Source organism: Pseudophryne corroboree, chromosome 4 (genome assembly GCF_028390025.1).
Source record: "Pseudophryne corroboree isolate aPseCor3 chromosome 4, aPseCor3.hap2, whole genome shotgun sequence".
NCBI classification, from domain to species: Eukaryota; Metazoa; Chordata; class Amphibia; order Anura; family Myobatrachidae; genus Pseudophryne; species Pseudophryne corroboree.
Window position 1 is genome coordinate 123665017 of NC_086447.1, and position 21349 is coordinate 123686365.

The 21349-nt window shown below is 44.6% G+C and overlaps 1 protein-coding gene across 7 annotated transcripts in view; it reads right to left on the bottom strand.

The window, feature by feature from the left end:
* The window catches only part of LPIN1 (lipin 1), a 374679-nt gene that overhangs the window by 59851 nt on the left and 293479 nt on the right, over positions 1-21349 (bottom strand). For all 7 annotated transcript variants that reach the window (XM_063915392.1, XM_063915391.1, XM_063915394.1 and 4 more), the window contains 2 exons: positions 8445-8538; positions 3986-4055 (listed from right to left, as the gene is read on the bottom strand). In XM_063915392.1, the coding sequence (XP_063771462.1) occupies positions 3986-4055; positions 8445-8538 (164 nt within the window). The remainder of the gene's footprint in view (positions 1-3985; positions 4056-8444; positions 8539-21349) is intronic.

Below are 21349 nucleotides of genomic sequence, written 5' to 3' on the forward strand. Positions count from 1 at the left end.
TGACCCCCCGAGGCCTGGCCCTCCCAGTCGAAACACCCCCACCCGCGCGCACCCTTGTAGTTTAAGGGGTGGGCTGCCGGAGCACTGCAGTCTGGTGGGTGCAGTTTTACAGCCACCCCAACTGCACCTCTAATTACTGCCGGCTGCTGAGCACTAGGAGGATCCAGGGCTCTGCTGCTGCAAGCACTACTGTAGAGATGAGAGGATGAGTGGGTGGAGATAGAGCAGGACGGGGGCAAAAAGGGGAGGAAAAAGGGCTTTCACAGGAGCATAGGGGGTAATTCAGACTGAATTGCTGCAGCAGCAGCGATCGCAGTCTGAATTACCTTGTGGAGTGCGCACGCGCACCCCAGGAGCCCAGTGAGATGCTATCAGCATCTCACTGGTGCTATCGCCTCTGCCTGATTGACAGGCAGAGGCGGTCGCGGAGCGTGCCAAAGGCATTAGAACGCTGTTGGCAGGGCGCAGTCCGGACAACAGAGGCGTGCAGGAACTGTGCAGGCAGGGAGCTACTTGCTGGGTGCAAAAGCATTGTCGCCGTGCGATGCTTTTGTACCTGTCTGGAGGGGGGGGTAGGGCCCGACATGCGGGGTGGACTTGCCCTGCGCTGGGAGTCCCCCCGCATGTCGGACTAAATTTATCACATCTACGACCAACTCTTAATTACCCCCATTGATAATTTTGTCTGGTCCCAGAGGAGGGGCCAGCTACTGGGAAGCAGTGCGATGACATATTTCAGAATGGCCAATAGAAAGGCCCCTTGGAACAACAAATCCAGGGCACCAATCAGAGTAGTGCACATGCTTGGCCCATTGGTGTAAGTGCATCTCAGGAGGATCCGCAGCTTCCACCCTCCAGGGCTTTGTGATCAGGAGCAAGATGTAAGTTTAATAACAGATCTGTCTGCCTGTATATATGTCTGTCTATATTTAACACTCATATGAAACTGGTGTTCTCGGACACTCACTGTTAATCTCTGTCTGTCTGTATTATCTATGATAGAGGTGGGGTATTGTCAGTTTAAGGCAGCACAAACTGACCTTTCCCCATGACGCCAGTGCCCTCTGCTGGATGTAGAGTGCATAGACACAGCTGGAGGCCCTGAGACCATCAAGCTTCCCATTACATAGCCTATTGTTCAGCTAAGAATAATGTAAAAGATAGCCCCACAGCTACTAACTATGACAAGTTGCAGACCTTGGTGCCAAGTCATTTTGTGTAATCCTCCTACATTGTGAAATGTTAGTGCTTTAGTAGACATTGATATAGGCATGAAGAATGAATGATTACGCAAATACACACATTAGTGTACAAACACTGAAACGTGACCACAACAGAACATATTGTATACTGCAATAAAGGAACACGATGGCGCAGCTTTAGAGTTAGAGGCAAATACAGCCACTGTGTACAATAATGTGCAGCTGAAGAAAACACTCTGCACTGCGTGGGGCTGTAAAAAGCGCACCAACCTGATTTAGAGTTAAGAGCAGGCTTAGAGTTAAGAGCAGGCCGCGGCCTAACCACAGGATGCAGTGTAAACCTTGTGCTGGCCAGTACATGGTATGTAAGAGCATGCAGTAGCTGCATTTGCAGCCCTCACAGTGCAACATGTTCATTCTGCTCACAAGTCACAATTTGCATCTAACTCTAACCAGGCCCCGGTAGGAGGCAGGAATGCAGTATGTACTGCAAGCAGCAGGTTTGTCACAAACAGCAGCAACAGAGCATAAGGCATGCATTATACGTATGCTTCAACCAAACATGGAATTCCTATTATACATAATCTTCTAGTAAATCCGCACCCTTTTCTATAATATTATTTACAGATATACAAGATCCTTATGTACTTACCAGGCCCCCAGCACTCACATGTACAGATATTTCCTCATACATCTAGCCTCAGTATACCATTCAGCACGAGATGCCTGGCGTGAGCGAGCCGCCGGGTCCAGACAAATTCTGCAAACGCCGGGCGTCTTTTGGATGAAAATGCGTCTTAATGGCAACGCAGTGCAGCTAGGACACATGAGGAGACTGTGCTGATTAATGGGATATATGACACTTGTATATTGTGTGTGACGGAGTCTGTATACGGAGCAGAACAGAACTTGTATTGGAAAAAAGCTGCGGCTGCTACATTGTAGCACTTTGTATACAGACTCAGAGACTCAGGGGACATTTACTAAGCAGTGATAAAAGTGGAGAAGCGAGCCAGTGGAGAAGTTGCCCATGGCAACCAATCAGCATTGACTTAACATTTATAATTTGCATACTATAAACATATATAGTGCAGCTGATTGGGTGCCATGGGCAACTTCTCCACTGGCTCACTTCTCCACTTTTATCACTGCTTAGTAAATGTTCCCATCAGTCACACATAGATATACATGTGTCATATATCAGATTAATCGTATAACCTAGTTGCATCGCGTTGTAATAGAAAAAAACATTTTCAGCACAAAAAAACATTCCCGACACTAGAAGATTTTCACACGACCTGGCGTGCCAAGAGGGACTGTTTGGCGTGACTGCAGCAAAGATATACAAGGATATATCTGTATATGGGACCTCTGACATCTACCTATGGGGATAGTTGTCGCTCTCTGCAATAGACAGACCTGTTAGGGGAGGAGATGTATCAAAGCTTGGAGAAATAAAGCATCAACCAATCAGCTCCTGTGATTTTACAGGTTGTGTTTGAAAAAGGACAGTAAGGAGCTAATTGGTTTGTACTTTGGGGATATGTATCAAAGCTTGGAGAGAGATACGGTAAAGTGGAGAGAGATATAGGTGGTCATTCCGAGTTGTTCGCTCGTTATTTTTTTTCCGCAATGGAGCGATTAGTCACTAATGCGCATGCGCAATGTCCGCAGTGCGACTGCGCCAAGTAAATTTGCTATGCAGTTAGGAATTTTACTCACGGCATTACGAGGTTTTTTCTTCGTTCTGGTGATCGTAATGTGATTGACAGGAAGTGGGTGTTTCTGGGCGGAAACTGGCCGTTTTATGGGTGTGTGTGAAAAAACGCTACCGTTTCTGAGAAAAACGCGGGAGTGTCTGAAGAAACGGGGGAGTGTCTGGGCGAACGCTGGGTGTGTTTGTGACGTCAAACCAGGAACGAAACTGACTGAACTGATCGCAGATGCCGAGTAAGTGTGGAGCTACTCAGAAACTGCAAAGAAGTGTCTATTCGCAATTCTGCTAATCTTTCGTTCGCAATTTTGATAAGCTAAGATTCACTCCCAGTAGGCGGCGGCTTAGCATGTGCAAAGCTGCTAAAAGCAGCTAGCGAGCGAACAACTCGGAATGAGGGCCATAGTGCCAGCAAATTAGTTCCCGACGGTTATCAAACGCAGCCTGTAACATGGCAGTTAGGGGCAGATTGATTAGTACTTTATCTCTCTCCAAAACTTTTATACATCTCATACTTATTCTCTCTCTTTGACAAATCTCCCTCAGGGAGCGGACTACTTATAGGGGTCTATTTACTAAGCCTTGAATGGAGATGAAGTCGCTGGAGATAAAGTATCAGCCAATCAGCTCCTAACTGCTATGCCACAGGCTGTGTTTGAAAAATGACAGTTAGGAGCTGATTGGCTGGTACTTTATCTCCAGCTACTTTATCTCCATCCAAGGCTTAGTAGATAGACCCCATAATCTCCAATCAGAATCTGTCCTTCATTTAGAGGCTGGGCGGAGAGAAACCAGTAACATCAACACCAAAGACTGCTCATATGTGAGTGCAAAGACATCAAATGGTGGCGGTAGCCCAACCACAGTAATACTATAGGGTAGGTGGTGGATTTACTCCAAACACACTGTGCAGCTCCTTTAACAGATTAACAAAACCAAACTGAACTTTGTTAAATTATATTTCCCAGCATGCTCTGGGAGTTACTAGTTGGCAAGGCATCCTGGAAAATACAGTTTACCAAAACCTTGCTGTAAATCATTCCCATCTTCTTACAACACTTATGCCTACCTTAGGTAATGGTTTCTGAAAAGCCTGCATGGCCAGGAGAACGGGGGCAGCTGTTGGCCAATTGTAATATCTGAGGAGGGAAAAATAGGAGTCATAAAACACATACAATGGAGAACAACAATGCAATATGAATAGTGCAATAGTCAAACAACGGAATTTGCAAGGCAAAAAGAAAAGAAAAAAAAAACATGCATAACGGGAAATGGATTCCATTAAAAAACTGCAAGGATCGAGTAAACTAGTTTTACTTTCCGCAATAGAGTACAAGGCAATAATAATGCGCTGCTCAGTGTGGGAAGAGCTAGGTTACATATAGGAAAAGAACAAAGCACGCATCACATCTGTACAGTTCTGGACCACTTGCTCAGCATTCTCCCACTGTAGCTGTGGGCACTAATGTCTGCTAATATCTATAATCTAGCAAAGAATAAATATCTAGCCGCTCTCTTCTGCAAGCCTCAGATTACTCTTTGTACAACTGTATGTCACAGTGTTCTTATATAAAGGTATAATTCTGCTAATTAGCTACACCTCTCTCTGAGGCACAATGGCGGAAATCTATGAAACCTACAGTGATCTGTTCCTAAGGTAACCAGAGACATTTGCTTCCAGTTTCTAAACTGTGCTAAAATCCTACTGGTGTGGTGCAGCAGATTGGTGGGGTGCCGGGTTCCGGTATGAATGGTCGACCATGTTATGGTCGACAGTCATTAGGTCGACCACTATTGGTCGACATTGACATGGACACATGGTCGACACATGAAAATGGTCGACACATGAAAAGGTCGACATGAGTTTAACTTTTTTTGGTGTCGTTTTTTGCGTAATGTGACTGGGAACCCCAATTAGTGCACCGCGTTCGCTCGCCATGCTTCGGGCATGGTGCCTTCGCTTGGCACAGATTACCGTTCCAATCGTAGTCCACGTGGATCGTAAAGTATGGAAAAGTTCCCCAAAAGAAAAAAAAGTAAAAAAACTCATGTCGACCTTTTCATGTGTCGACCATGTGTCCATGTCGACCATGTCAATGTCGACCAATAGTGGTCGACCTAATGACTGTCGACCATAACATGGTCGACCATCTGAACAGATACCGGGGTGCAGGGGGTTACAGCAGATTGGTGCGGTGCAGGGGGTTAAAGCAGATTGGTGGGGTGCAGTGGGTTACAGCAGATTGGTGGGGTGCAGGAGGATTACAGCAGATTGGTGGGGTGCAGGGGGTTACAGCAGATTGGTGCGGTGCAGAGGGTTACAGCAGATTGGTGGGGTGCAGTGGATTACAACAAATTGGTGGGGTGCAATGGGTTACAGCAGATTGGTGGGGTGCAGTGGGTTACAGCAGATTGGTGGGGTGCAGTGGGTTACAGCAGATTGGTGGGGTGCAGGGGGTTACAGCAGATTGGTGGGGTGCAGGGGGTTACAGCAGATTGGTGGGGTGCAGGGGGTTACAGCAGATTGGTGGGGTGCAGAGGGTTACAGCAGACTGGTGGGGTGCAGTGGGTTACAGCAGACAGGTGGGGTGCAGTGGGTTACAGCAGACTGGTGGGGTACAGAGGGTTAACAACAGATTGGTGGGGTGCAGAGGGTTACAGCAGATTGGTGGGATGTAGTGGATTACAGAAGATTGGTGGGGTGCAGAGGGTTACAGCAGACTGGTGGGGTGCAGTGGGTTACAGCAGATTGGTGGGGTGCAGTGGGTTACAGCAGATTGGTGGGGTGCAGTGGGTTACAGCAGATTGGTGGGGTGCAGTGGGTTACAGCAGATTGGTGGGGAGCAGTGGGGCACAGCAGATTGGTGGGGTGCAGTGGGTTACAGCAGATTGGTGGGGTGCAGAGGGTTACAGCAGATTGGTGTGTTGTTGTGGGTTTAAGCAGATTGGTGGGTTGCTATGGGTTGCAGCAGAGTGGTGGGCTGCTATGGGTTACACCATAATTATGGGTAGCAATGGGCTACAGCATATTGGTGCTAGCAACTTAACAAGTCTACAAAGCTAAATAATATATGCTACAAAAAGTAAGGGTTCTCTGTGCAGACCCAAATTACACGGAATGATTAATATTTATTTATTTAATATTTATTTTGAAGTTCTTTAAACTTAAAACCCGGATAGGAGATAATGGGCTGCTGTGACCACTTTAGCGTCTTTTGCTATTGGCAGTAAATGCCCTTCCCTGAATATGCAGCAACCGAGACGACCACTCCGCGTGCATTTAGAAGCATCACTGAAACTTGCAGCAGCCCCCCCACTAGGTACAGGTCTCCGTCAGAGCATGGCCTCCAGTGTAAATTAATAAGTGCCTGATTCAGAGAAGCATACAGTGGAGGTGTCAGATGCAAGCGGTTATCAGTCTGCGCATGTGTCCGCATCTCGATGGTTACCGATCTAAGACACAGATAGAATCTGCACACAGAGAGAGTGATTTTCATGGGGCTTCCTTGGGGGTATAAGCCAAAATCGTACATAAGCCAAAATCGTAAGCACACATAGTCCATATCTCAAGAAAAGTTAGTCAAAATCTGTGCTATCTGGGCTCCGTGGAGTTCAAGGGAAATCGCAAGTAAAAATCGGGCATAGCAAGGATCTCACCGTGTGTACACACCCTAAGAGGGGAGTTGCTAGCCAGACGTGGGCGTGTCACTGACTGTGGCAGCATCTAAAGACACATCTGCAAGTACACAGGTGAAATTGCACCTGCCATAGGACTAGTGCTATCTTCAGGCTGCAACGATGGTACGTCTAATGGTGCATACACATGGTGCGATGCACTCAACGTCCGACATTGACTATATGATGTGGCCGGAGCCCGGCGCCACCGACATAGTCAATGTTGGGCTGCCTGCACAGTCTATTCTTTTCTTGCGATGTCGACCCCGCGAGACCGCACATCAGCATCGCAAGCTGTGTACACGCTGTGCGATATGCACTATATAATCAAAATCGTAAGGAAAGTTAGTGCATATCCGTGTGTATGCACCTTTAGTATGCGCAGAGACTGAATTTCGGCCCAATATACTATATGTCCTTTTTTCCAGCTCATTATCTTTCTGCAGGTGGCAATAAATCTATGGGCTATGCTTTTGCTAATAAAGTATCACAAATAAGTGGCAGAGATAGGAGCACTGATGAGCAGAAGGGCATTGGTGAATGTAGGCACTGGTGAACAGAAGTGCAGTAGTGAATGTAGGGGCTGGTGAGCAGAAGAGCATTGGTGAATGTAGGTGCTTGTGAGCAGAAGGGCATTGGTGAATGTAGGCACTGGTGAGCAGAAGGGCATTGGTGAATGTAGGTGCTAGTGAGCAGAAGGGCATTGGTGAATGTAGCCAATGGTGAGCTGAAGGGAATTGGTGAATGTAAGCGCTGGTGAGCAGAAGGGCATTAGTGAATGTAGGCACTGGTGAGCAGAAGGGCATTTGTGAATGTAGGCACTGGTGAGCAGAAGGGCATTTGTGAATGTAGGCACTGGTGAGCAGAAGGGCATTAGTGAATGTAGGCACTGGTGAGCAGAAGGGCATTGGTGAATGTAGGCACTGGTGAGCAGAAGGGCATTGTTGAATGTAGGCGCTGGTGAGCAGAAGGGCATTAGTGAATGTAGGCGATGGTGAGCAGAAGGGCATTAGTGAATGTAGGCACTGGTGAGCAGAAGGGCATTAGTGAATGTAGGCGCTGGTGAGCAGAAGGGCATTAGTGAATGTAGGCGATGGTGAGCAGAAGGGCGTTAGTGAATGTAGGCGATGGTGAGCAGAAGGGCGTTAGTGAATGTAGGCACTGGTGAGCAGAAGGGCATTGGTGAATGTAAGTGCTGGTGAGCAGAAGGGCATTGGTGAATGTAGACAAGACATATAGGTTTAAAACATTACTCTAGACCAGTGGTTCCCAATATTTTTGAATAACGGAGCCCAGAATTATTTTCACGCAACCCCTAGGCCAAAAGTTTCTTATTGAGAAATTTAAAAAGAAATACTAAATTAAGTAAATTGTGTTTATATGTCATCCTTAGGATCAGTTATGTGGTGAGGGACAAGATTTGCTACTATTTGTCCACATAAATTATGATTGGCAGCCACCAGCACTGGTTTTGCTTATTACACTAAACATAAATAACTTGAATTGGTCCTGGACCACCAATCCATGGCACCACATGGTGCCACGGCGCACAGTTTGAGAACCACGGCTCTAGATCACAGATTCTCAAACTCGGTCCTCAGGACCCCAACACAGTTCACATTTTCCAGGTCACCTGTGGATTTTTAAAATGAGACAGTGGATGGTACACAGCGCACCTGCCGGGTGACTTGGAAAATGAGCATGTCCTTGAGGACAGAGTTTGGGTACCACTGTTCTAGAATAAAATGACAACCCTCAATTTTCCATTAAAAATTACAGATTAATATGAAGGGAAAATATGTTCAACCAACTCAGATATAATAAAGTAAACGTAGGACAAAACTGGCACATACTTGTTTCCAATTTTCACAACAAGGTTCGGATCATCGATGATGGAAGGATTGTCCACAAATTGCTGGTACGTCACTACCTGCTTTATAAACTGATCTGTAGAGATGCAAGAAAGTAAACAGAAAACAGAGCAAAGATTAATACAGGAAGTTCAGAAAGTCCCTTATCTCAGTGTTTGATGGTTAATACCCAGTCTTGTTTTATAACAGTGTTGTTCCCAACAGAATATATAGGCATTATATAAATAAATATTAATAAATAAAATGAACACTTGGTAAAAATGCCCATTTCATCAGACACATTGTGGCCTGTGAGCAGTCAGTGGTTTGTTGTACAGCCCCAAATACTAGAAGTAGGATATTCTAAGAACTCATATTAAATAATAAAGTGTTGAAGATAATCCTATACTATGAATAACAGACAATTTGGAGAAGGATGGTGAGGGAGCCAGGACAGGTAGGATGAGGATACACGGGGACAGTATAGGAGAAATGATGAAGGAGACACATAGATCTGTGGATTACGAGGAAAGGAGATGCTCACAAAATAATGTGAATTCTCCATGGCATGGATTCAATAAAGTGTAGGAAACATTCCTTAGAAATTCTGGCCCATGATGACATGACTCCGTTGCTACAGATTAATTGGCTGCACATTTATGTTACAAATCTCCTGTTCTATCACAAATCATAGGTGCTCTGTTGGACTGAGATCTGGTGGCTGTTGAGTCCATTGAAATACACAGAACTCATAGGTTCATGGAACCAGCTTGAGATGACATGTACTTTGCGAAACGCGTGTTACACTGTTGGAAGCAGCCATTAAAAGATGGGTATGGGTATGTATACCTTGGTCAGCAATTATACTAAGGAAGGCTGTGTTATTTAAATAATGCCCAATTAGTGGGAAGGGGCATAGCTTAGCTGACAGGAGTGGAACCCAGTGTGGTCTTCTACTGCTGTAGCCCATCAACTTCAGATCAACATGCTGTGCGTTCAAAGAAGATCTTCTCCAAACCACTGCTCTAGTTCATAGTTACGGTCATCTTCTCATCAGCCTGAGCCAGTCCCACTATTCTCCTCGGACCTCTCTCATTAACAAAGTGATTTCAGCAACAGAACTGGCATTAAATAATTTTTTTGTACACCAGACTCTGTGAACTTGTTTATGTAAATTCCAGAAGAGCATCAATTTCTCAGTTGCTCAAACCAGCCTATCTGGCACCAGAAATCCCTTAAATCTGTTGTTTAGTCTGCACAACAAGTGATCCTCTTGATCATGTCTGCATGCTTTTATGCAGCGAGTATCCGACACATGATTGTCTGACTGGATATTTGCATTAACACGCAGGTGTAAAGGGGTAGCTTATAAGGTGGATACCGTATACATTCACAGGCAATGACATTAAGAATATTGTCCGCCCTCTATAGCAATAGGATAAACTTTCCCCTTTTACAAAGGTCTATTTCCTTTTCTCACTTTTGCTCAGAAAAGATTCCTGGTTTCCAACAATATTACGGCTGGACACAGCTGTATAGCGCTCTTGCAGCAGCCACCTAGAACACAGACCACAGAGACAGTATCTCCCTATTACAGCGCCAAGTCTGTGTTATTACAACAGACATGCTGAACACAAACAGATGGCTCATGAGCCGCTGGCTGCGGGAACTGTTTGCTTTATTTTTAATGAGGATGTTTTAATGAAATTTGCAAAGTATACTGTAAGATACTAGAACAAATTATTATAAATATTTCAGTCGTACATTTCTGAAATACAAAACAAAACAAAAAAGAGCATAGAACAAAAGCTCTATAAATAAAATATTAGGCGTGCAAATGGGTCTCCGTTTCCGTATACTCAAGAAGCAGAACCTGCCCAAACTATGTCTCATAGCATTTATTGTCACAGGACGGGAGATACTCAGCATTGCATTTTGTATGCGACACCGCATTCATAGCGGCGTTTAGCAGCGCCACATGCATGCGGGTTTACACAATGGACGGCGCTTCAAATAAGATCTGTCTTTGCGGTGTCAGGACTTCCAGGTTTATGACCCGGGAGTCCTATCGGGCATGTGTGGCCATCAGCCTGCAAATGTGCAAGGGGAGGAACAGAGAGGACGCATCACGTAAAGAAGCCCGTAGACTTACTGCCTTTCAGGTGCAAGCTCTGGAGAGTTTCGCTTGTTGGAGGTTGGTGCATACAGTCACATTGCAGCCGATAGCATTCTATGGGGACTGCAGTGCCGGTGGTCCACATGAAATCATGTTTATGCATCTGGAAAATGTGGCAACCCTCCGAAAACTGAAGTTTTCAGCAGTTTGAACAGGTTGATACATCCCACCGAAAATGAGAAGACGCCTTTATATAGTATGGAAAATGTACTCATAAAAAATTGCTTTGAAGACTGAAACAATTTATACTGAAAGATTTCTGTCACAGAAATACTGATTTGTATTCCTTGTCCTAAGTGTTGTATTAGGGGACCTGATGCACAAGTGCCAAAGGACCTAATTCAAGGTTGATTGCAAAACAACATTTTCCTCTAATGGGCAAACCCATGTGCACTGTAGGTGGGGCAGATATAACATGTGTAGAGAGAGAGTTAGATCTGCCCCACCTGCAGTGCACATGGTTTCGCCCATTAGAGGAAAATGTTGTTTTGCAATCAACCTTGAATTAGGCCCAAAGTGTGTACAGTATATAAGAGAAAACCATGTTGCTCATCTAAATTCAATTTTCTCTCATTTGCAAAATGTAGGGAACATTAAGATGGGAAATTTGTTAACCAATGAACGATTTTAGTACACAGGGCGGGATATACTAAAAAGTAAAATGCGGCAAAAATCCATTGGACTGCATTTCTTATATGTACCAAGCTCCAGAATGAAATACATCCCGGAACTTGAACCCGGTGAGTACCGCTGTTATCCAGTGTCAGTATGCTGACCGCCGGGATCCCAAACCCAACGCGTCCTAATAAAGCCATTTCTTCTCGTTATGCTCCCTACACTGTGTCTCTCCCCCTTTCCATGTGTGTCTACCGGACCTCCGACTTCTCTTATTATTATTTTATTATTACCAGTTATTTATATAGCGCACACATATTCCGCAGCGCTTTACAGAGAATATTTGCCCATTCACATCAGTCCCTACCCCAGTGGAGCTAACAATCTATATTCCCTACCACACATGTACACACATTCACGCTGCGGTTAATTTTGTTGGGATCCAATTAACCTACCAGTATATTTTTGGATTGTGGGAGGAAACCGGAGTACCCGGAGGAAACCCACGCAAGTACGGGGAGAATATACAAACTCCACACAGTTCGGGCCATAGTGGGAATTGAACCCGTGACCTCAGTGCTGTGAGGCAGTAATGCTAGCAATTACACCATCCGTACTGCCCAGGTTCTCTCCCCAAATACATGCAAAATGTGCAACCTCAACAAAGGCTCTTCAGTCGTCGTGGGGATAGGATGCACTCCGGTTATGCGAGCATTGTATTACATTAGTAGCCTCTGATCAAACATGTAACTATTGCGCCATTGGGATGCCCACTATATTGAAATGGGTAATAATAATAATAATAATAAATATACATATTTCCGTGAAAGATTAAGTTATTCTCCTATAACAACAATGTTACAAATACAATTGCACAATTAACATTTTTCTCTTTTACTTTTAAACCTTGCCTAAAGAGGAAGCTCTCAGTGGGCTTTCATCACACAATATAATTCATGCCATAGGGACATTGAACGAATCATCAAAAAGAACTGGAAAATCTTGAAGTTGGATACGGTCCTGGGCCAACACATACCGGACAAACCGTCCTTCATATATAGAAAGGCACCAGCTTTGAAGGATCACCTTGTAAAAAGCAGTATAGAACCAGAAATCCGACAAAGCATTAGAACTAAAGGTTTCCACAAATGTGGAGACTGTCTAATGTGTAAAACTGTGAAGGACAAACAACGTAAACAGGTTAACTTTACTGTAAACAACCAGGTCTTTCCAATCAGTGAATTTATTACTTGCCACTCCAAAAATGTCATCTATTGTTTGGAGTGTGCCTGTGGTCTATTTTATGTAGGGAAGACCACAAGGTGCCTTAAAGTGAGAATGGCCGAACACGTATACAATATACGTAAGGGTCTTGAAACCCATACAGTTTCGGCTCATTTTAAAAATTGTCATAGTTCAAATGAGTGTCATCTGAAGAATTTTATAGGAATACAACAAATACTACCATCATGGAGAAATAGAGGTCTAGAGGATAGGCTTTCTAGGGCAGAAATGAGGTGGATCCACCGTTTGAGGACCCTTATACCAAAGGGCCTCAACGGGGATTTTGAACTTAAATGTTTTTTAACTTAATATGCGTATATTCATACACTTCTTTCTCCTCTTTGCACTTTATGGCACTTTTTTGAAGAGTCACTTTATTATGCAATATTGAATGCCATTATATGTTTTTAACTACTGGTATTATTGTGTTTTTACTTTTATGTTATGGACTTCATCTTGGGACTTTATAATTATGGACACCTATATGAGAAATGCCATCCAAATGGATTTATTCTTTCATTTTTTTCCGCTTACGATCTACGGAGCACACTTCCGGGCAAATGGAACGCAAGTGATGTATTTCCGCCCGAGGTGGAACGCAACATGGACATCCGTTTTGATGTGGAATGCATGGGCAATTTCCGGATCTAACGGCGCATGCGCGAGATGGCGCGAATGACGGATGGCGTCTCAATGAAACACAGGTGTTCGTTGTATGGGGAGGTATAAGTAAGGCTCTAATGGGAGAGGAACTTACACTTCTGACGAAGGACTACAAGGTCAGAAACGCGTTAAGTGTTCCTCTTCCATACACTCGATCTACAAGGACCCGACGGCTGTATGTGGTAGCTACTCTCTGTGTGGACCTTCTTATCCGGACTGAGGGATCACTCACCTGTCTAGCTTTCCATCTTAGACTGGGATCGGAGGGTGGCTGCTAATATCTGCCAAGCTGGATACCTTGTGGAAACTTGGTTTTAAATGCTGTTTTTACTACGTTTGTCTGTAAGTGCATTGATGTATTAAATTCTTTACATGTTAAAAGGATTATTGCACTATCTCTTCTTTATGTGCCTTAAACCTCAAAACACATATTATGTGGAGGTAGTCGCATTTATTTTTTAGATCTATACATCGGTCTAGATCCCTGCCCAGATATTCTCAGCTGGATGACAAGCAGTTTGCCGTGTGGGATCATGAAATACGCTGTTTACTAACATATGTTTGTAAGTGCATTGATTTATTCAGAAGATTACCCTTTGTAAAAGGACTACTACACTATATTTTGCATTCTTTGTGCTCTACCTCAAACACATGTTATGTGGAGGTAGTCACGTTGTGTCTTTCTAGATTCCTATTAAGAAAGGTGGATTAAGAAAATTTGAGTCTAGATTGCAAGCCTGCCCTCTCTGGAAATAGTGGGGTGATTATATATTTTAAAGCTCCTATTGTGGTGTACTATTTTAACCTCTGAGCGCCTTGTGTATGCGTGTTTCTCCACTTCTATATATTGTTTTAAGTGTCTTTTTGGATGTACACTGTATCACGCATATTTAGGCTGCACCTCTGGTTTTAATTGCGCACATTTTTTCCCTACTTTCTTTTTCACGTCTCTAAAGAGGAAGCTTACAGACCCAACAAGTTTGCTATGGCAACAGCTAGCCGTAAAAAAGGCATGATTTGCATTCCAAATGAATACAGTATCTGCTGGTCCTGCAAACAGTACCAGACTGTGGCCCAGATTTATCAAGCCTTGGAGAGTGATAAATTGCACAGTGACAAAGTACCAACCAATCAGCCCCTAAGTGTCATTTCCAAATACAGCCTGTAACATGGCAGTTAGGAGCCGACTGTCTGGGACTTTATCACCATGCAATTTATCACTCTCCAAGGCTTGACAAATCAGGGCCTGTATCCGGGCAAATTTAGAATATAAGAATAAAACGATTGCCTTACACCTACACAATAATTAGTTTTGTAGCAAATATGGCTCATAGTAAGTACGCTGGCAGGGCGCCTTTAAATAACAGAAAATGTGGATTTCTACCTTAATGCTTTGTTCTATTTCCCTGATAAGGAAGGCTGCTCATGTCTCTGGCGCTATGTTCCCTTTGTTCTCTGAAAGCCTGTTTTCCTCTAGGTCAGGTTGACAAATCCCACTGTAGGCAATGGACCATTTTATGTTTGTGCAATCTAAAGTAAAATACTAAAAAAGCAGCTGGCACGCTGCCAGGGAGAGAAGTGTTTTACGTGCGACTCTTCCAGGCTATAACAAATAATGGGAGCCGCGCTTCACCCGTCAGCGGCAGAACAAGGCTAACAAAAAGGTTCAGTCTTGGGAATAGACTGGGGAAAATGCATTATGGTGCAACATGCAGGACCTAGGTAACGGGGTGGATCATGTTGGGATAAATGTTGTAAGATACAGAGACTTTATGGATCAGTACAGCAGAATAAACACAAATTTGCCTTACTCTACCGGAATGTCCAGAAGACTCCTGAATTACAGGGAGTCCTCCCCGGACAAGCAGGCTATCTTCACAGATCCTGCCCACTTCCCTAGTGAATTAGGTGGGGGTGAGGCTTTGTGACGCGTTTCGTATTATATCACATCATGATGGTCCCTGCTCCTTGCTGCACCACATGATGATGTGAATCGCACTGCTATGCCCCTTGCACCTCCCCTCCAGAATCCAAAAATGCAGTTCCAAAATGTTAGCAATTATGTATATGCTCAGACGCATTATAGAAGGATGAGATATCCTCTCTTAGACAAGTTATTACAATCAGTAACGACTGTACATAGAGGGGTTTCAGGGAAATGCTGAAGAATGGTCACCGTGAGGCAACATTATATAACGGAATAACACGTTAGTTATCCTTCAGATATTCTCCAGTGTTGTATAAAGCGGTCTTTCAATATAATGTCCAGTTCAATGGCCATTCAAGAGCAATTTTAGGCACTATTTCACATTAGAAAGCTAAGTGGTGGTAGAGATCAGGAGAATATTCTTTCTGTGTTTACATAGAACATTAATATTGCTGTGGAGCTGGTACCATGTAAAATATGTGTAAAACACAGCACGGGTATATTTGTTGTTTTTTTTTGTTTTATAACCTAGTAGGAGAATTCAATTGTCCGTGGTAAATTTATGTCGGGCTAATTAATCCCCCAAGGCTATCCAATTAGCCCAGAAGGCCGCACTTTTTTCAAGACCCGATGAAGTGCAGAAAAAAACCCAATAAGTGCCCTGTTTTTGCGATTACGAGCACAAAAAAACACAAAGGTCCGGGAATTTATCCTGGATCCTATATATGTTTGCCTGAAAAAGGGTCATTTTCAGAAGAAAAAAGCAGGCTACAATTGAATTGCCTGAAAAAAAACATTGCAGTAAAAGCTCTTTTTTCGGTAGTGATTGAAGTCCCCCATGGGGGTAATTCCAAGTTGATAGCAGCAGGACATTTTTTAGCAGTTGGTCAAAACCATGTGCACTGCAGGGGGGGCAGATATAACATGTGCAGAGAGAGAGAGATTTGGGTGTGGTGAGTTAAATCTGCAATCTAAATTGCAGTGTAAAAATAAAGCAGACAGTATTTACCCTGCACAGAAACAAAATAACCCACCCAAATCTAACTCTCTCTGCACATGTTATATCTGTCCCCCCTGCAGTGCACATGGTTTTGCCCAACTGCTAAAAAATTTCCTGCTGCGATCAACTTGGAATTACCCCCCATAGCGGGTAATGTAGCAACAAATTGCTGATCATTTTAAGACATTTTTGCCACAGAACTTAAAGCAGACCTAGATAAATGTGTATGTATGTATGTATCCACATACATCTTTGCTATATCCCGCCATGTATGGCATGGTTTTGCATGCCATAGACTCAGAGATTTAGCCATGCCTTGTGATTTTTCTTAATTTGCCTCTTTAATGTTACTTTATACATATTCTATTATGGCAAACAAACATTTTAAAATCCATCCACTCGCTACTTGTGAAAAACAGCTTAGCCGTGTCTTGCATGTTGTGCCAAATTGAGCAAAATAGCAAAGAGATATATACATATACAAATATATATATACTAGGTGATTCATCGCGCCCTACGGGCGCTCTTCACACCGTCGGAAGGGGCTGCGCACCTGTAACCTGAGTATCGTGCAAATGTATTCTTGGTTCAAACCCATGGCAGAGATCTGCTTTGCACCCGTGCGATGCAGTGTGTTAGGGAGAAGCTACGGAGAGGTGTTGCGGGTGTGGTAGGGGCGGGTGTGCTGCGGGTGGTGTTGGGGGTCCTGTGGGATGGCAGGCCGGTGAGGGGCTGGGGTTACGTGGGTGGGAGAGGGGCGGGGGTGCGGTGGATGGTGGATGGGTTTCAGAGGCACTGCGGGTGATGTAGGGGTGGGTGTGGGTGTGCTGTGGGTGGGATGGAGGTAGGTATAGTATATTTGTTATACATAGGCAGAATACAGTAGTGCATATACAGTTTGAGATAGTGGGGAGGTGGGTTACCCAGAATGTGACGGGTTATGCAGCTCTGCAGCCACTCCAGCCTCTGGATCTATGCGCTGGGTGTCCCCCTTGTCCTCAGGCTCCATCCGCCTGCTACTGCTGCTGGCCCCGCTCCGGTGTCCACACGTAGTGGCTGGGTATGTATTTGCTGCTGTAGGTCAGGGCGAGTAGGCAGAGGTTGTGCCTGATACCGCTCTGGAGCATGCAGGGGCAGAGGAGCAGTTTGGTGTGCGTGCTCCAGAGCATCCCCAGCTCCCTCCATACAGCGGGGACGGGGGATGAGTCCGGGTAGCGGGAGGGGCGCAGTATGAGGGGACGGCGTGGCATCCCAGGGTCCGGCAGCGGCGCCATGCGTGAGAGCCAGCAGGAGTGAAGCCTAGCACTGCTAGCAGCTAGCTGCAGCGGCCAATGACAGCGCGGGCTTCCGCCATCTGTCCAATGGCTGGCGTCTGAGGGCGGGACGTGGACGGAGCCTTAACCTGGTGCAGCTGCTGATGTCTCCGCACACAATCCAGCGGTCTGTACTGGTCTCAATAATTACATCCTGCGGTACTTTTATCATCAGTAACTCTATCTATATAGCCTATTCGCATATGTATTCTCCTATATCTCTCCTATATATTAGGGCAGATCTGTGACTTGACTCCGCCCAGCAATGTGACTCCGCCCAGCGTTAGCAAATGAGTCACAAAGTCACAGATCTGGGCTAATATATAGGAGATTATATATATATATATATATATATATATATATATATATATATATATATATATGTATATATATATACACACACACACACACACACACACACACACACACACACATACATACATACATACACACATATACACAAACACACAGGTTGAGTATCCCTTATCCAAAATCACTCATTTTTGGTTCCCCAACTGAGATAATTATACATATATATTATATACAGTATCCATATATCTATATATATACATAATATAATATATATGTATATATATATATATATATATATATATATGTCATTAACTCAGTAGGGGACCCAAAAATGTGGGATTTAGAATTTTGGATAAGGGGTACTCAGATAGATAGATAGATAGATAGATAGATAGATAGATAGATAGATAGATAGATAGATAGATAGATAGATATGTGTATGTATGTATGTATGTATGTATGTATGTATGTATGTATGTGTGTGTGTGTGTGTGTGTATGTATATATATATGTATATATATATCATTTGTGTGTTTTGATACAAATTAAATAAAAATAGGAAAATGCTGCTTTACACCCGGTGTCATAAGGTCTGAGAAAATTTGTGAATTTGACAAAATGCAGCTCATTACAACAAGTTCCCCTTTGTGTTATGTTCATTCATATACAGTAATGTCTACTGATTCAGGCCTGCATTTCAACAGAACCTGTGTAAATCATAGGTGTCCCGGATTAAAGCATTATTATGGCAAGCCGACTTATATGTAAATAATAAGAATTTACTTACCGATAATTCTATTTCTCGGAGTCCGTAGTGGATGCTGGGGTTCCTGAAAGGACCATGGGGAATAGCGGCTCCGCAGGAGACAGGGCACAAAAAAGTAAAGCTTTACTAGGTCAGGTGGTGTGCACTGGCTCCTCCCCCTATGACCCTCCTCCAGACTCCAGTTAGGTACTGTGCCCGGACGAGCATACACAATAAGGGAGGCATTTTGAATCCCGGGTAAGACTCATACCAGCCACACCAATCACACCGTACAACTTGTGATCTAAACCCAGTTAACAGTATGACAACAGAAAGGGCCTCTTAAAGATGGCTCCTTAACAATATCCCGAATTAGTTAACAATAACTATGTACAAGTATTGCAGATAATCCGCACTTGGGATGGGCGCCCAGCATCCACTACGGACTCCGAGAAATAGAATTATCGGTAAGTAAATTCTTATTTTCTCTATCGTCCTAAGTGGATGCTGGGGTTCCTGAAAGGACCATGGGGATTATACCAAAGCTCCCAAACGGGCGGGAGAGTGCGGATGACTCTGCAGCACCGAATGAGAGAACTCCAGGTCCTCCTTTGCCAGGGTATCAAATTTGTAAAATTTTACAAACGTGTTCTCCCCCGACCACGTAGCTGCTCGGCAGAGTTGTAATGCCGAGACCCCTCGGGCAGCCGCCCAAGATGAGCCCACCTTCCTTGTGGAGTGGGCTTTTACAGTTTTAGGCTGTGGCAGGCCTGCCACAGAATGTGCAAGTTGAATTGTGTTACAAATCCAACGAGCAATCGACTGCTTAGAAGCAGGTGCGCCCAACTTGTTGGGTGCATACAATATAAACAGCGAGTCAGATTTTCTGACTCCAGCCGTCCTTGCAATGTATATTTTTAAGGCTCTGACAACGTCCAACAACTTGGAGTCCTCCAAGTCGCTAGCGGCCGCAGGCACCACAATAGGTTGGTTCAGATGAAATGCTGATACCACTTTAGGGAGAAAATGCGGACGAGTCCGCAGTTCTGCCCTATCCGAATGGAAGATTAGATAAGGACTTTTATAAGATAAAGCCGCCAATTCAGATACTCTCCTGGCAGAGGCCAGGGCTAGTAACATAGTCACTTTCAATGTGAGATATTTCAAATCCACCTTTTTCAATGGTTCAAACCAATGGGATTTGAGGAAATCTAAAACTACATTTAGATCCCACGGTGCCACCGGAGGCACCACAGGAGGCTGTATATGCAGTACTCCCTTGACAAAAGTCTGGACCTCAGGGACAGAGGCCAATTCTTTTTGGAAGAATATTGACAGGGCCGAAATTTGAACCTTAATGGATCCCAATTTGAGACCCATAGATAATCCTGATTGCAGGAAATGTAGGAAACGACCCAGTTGGAATTCCTCCGTCGGAACCCTCCGATCCTCGCACCACGCTACATATTTTCGCCAAATGCGGTGATAATGTTTCACGGTGACTTCCTTCCGTGCCTTAATCAAGGTAGGAATGACTTCTTCTGGAATGCCTTTCCCTTTTAGGATCTGGCGTTCAACCGCCATGCCGTCAAACGCAGCCGCGGTAAGTCTTGAAAAAGACAGGGACCCTGCTGTAGCAGGTCCCTTCTCAGAGGTAGAGGCCACGGTTCGTCCGTGAGCATCTCTTGAAGTTCCGGATACCAAGTCCTTCTCGGCCAATCCGGAACCACTAGTATTGTTCTTACTCTTCTTTGCCGTATGATCTTCAATACCTTTGGTATGAGCGGCAGAGGAGGAAACACATACACTGACTGGTACACCCAAGGAGTTACCAGTGCGTCCACAGCTATTGCCTGTGGATCTCTTGACCTGGCGCAATATTTGTCCAGTTTCTTGTTGAGGCGAGACGCCATCATGTCTACAATTGGTCTTTCCCAACGGTCTATTAACATGTTGAAGACTTCTGGATGTAGACCCCACTCTCCCGGATGAAGATCGTGTCTGCTGAGGAAGTCTGCTTCCCAGTTGTCCACGCCCGGGATGAACACTGCTGACAGTGCTATCACGTGATTCTCCGCCCAGCGAAGAATCTTGGCAGCTTCTGCCATTGCACTCCTGCTTCTTGTGCCGCCCTGCCTGTTTACATGGGCGACCGCCGTGATGTTGTCCGACTGAATCAACACCGGCTTTCCTTGCAGGAGAAGTTCCGCCTGGCTTAGAGCATTGTAGATTGCTCTTAGTTCCAGAATGTTTATGTGAAGAGACTTTTCCAGACTCGTCCATACTCCCTGGAAGTTTCTTCCTTGTGTGACTGCTCCCCAGCCTCTCAGGCTGGCGTCCGTGGTCACCAGGATCCAATCCTGAATGCCGAATCTGCGGCCTTCTAATAGGTGAGCCTTCTGCAACCACCACAGAAGTGACACCCTTGTCTTTGGTGACAGGGTTATTCGCAGGTGCATCTGCAGATGCGACCCTGACCATTTGTCCAACAGATCCCTTTGGAATATTCTTGCATGGAATCTGCCGAATGGAATTGCTTCGTAAGAAGCCACCATTTTTCCCAGGACTCTTGTGCATTGATGTACTGACACTTTTCCTGGTTTTAGGAGGTTCCTGACCAGATCGGATAACTCCTTGGCTTTTTCCTCTGGAAGGAAAACCTTTTTCTGAACCGTGTCCAGAATCATTCCTAGGAACAGCAGACGAGTTGTCGGGATTAAATGGGATTTTGGAATATTCAGAATCCACCCGTGTTGTCTTAGCACCTCTTGAGATAGTGCTAAAGCTGTCTCCAGCTGTTCTCTGGACCTTGCCCTTATTAGGAGATCGTCCAAGTATGGGATAACTAATACGCCTTTTCTTCGAAGAAGAAT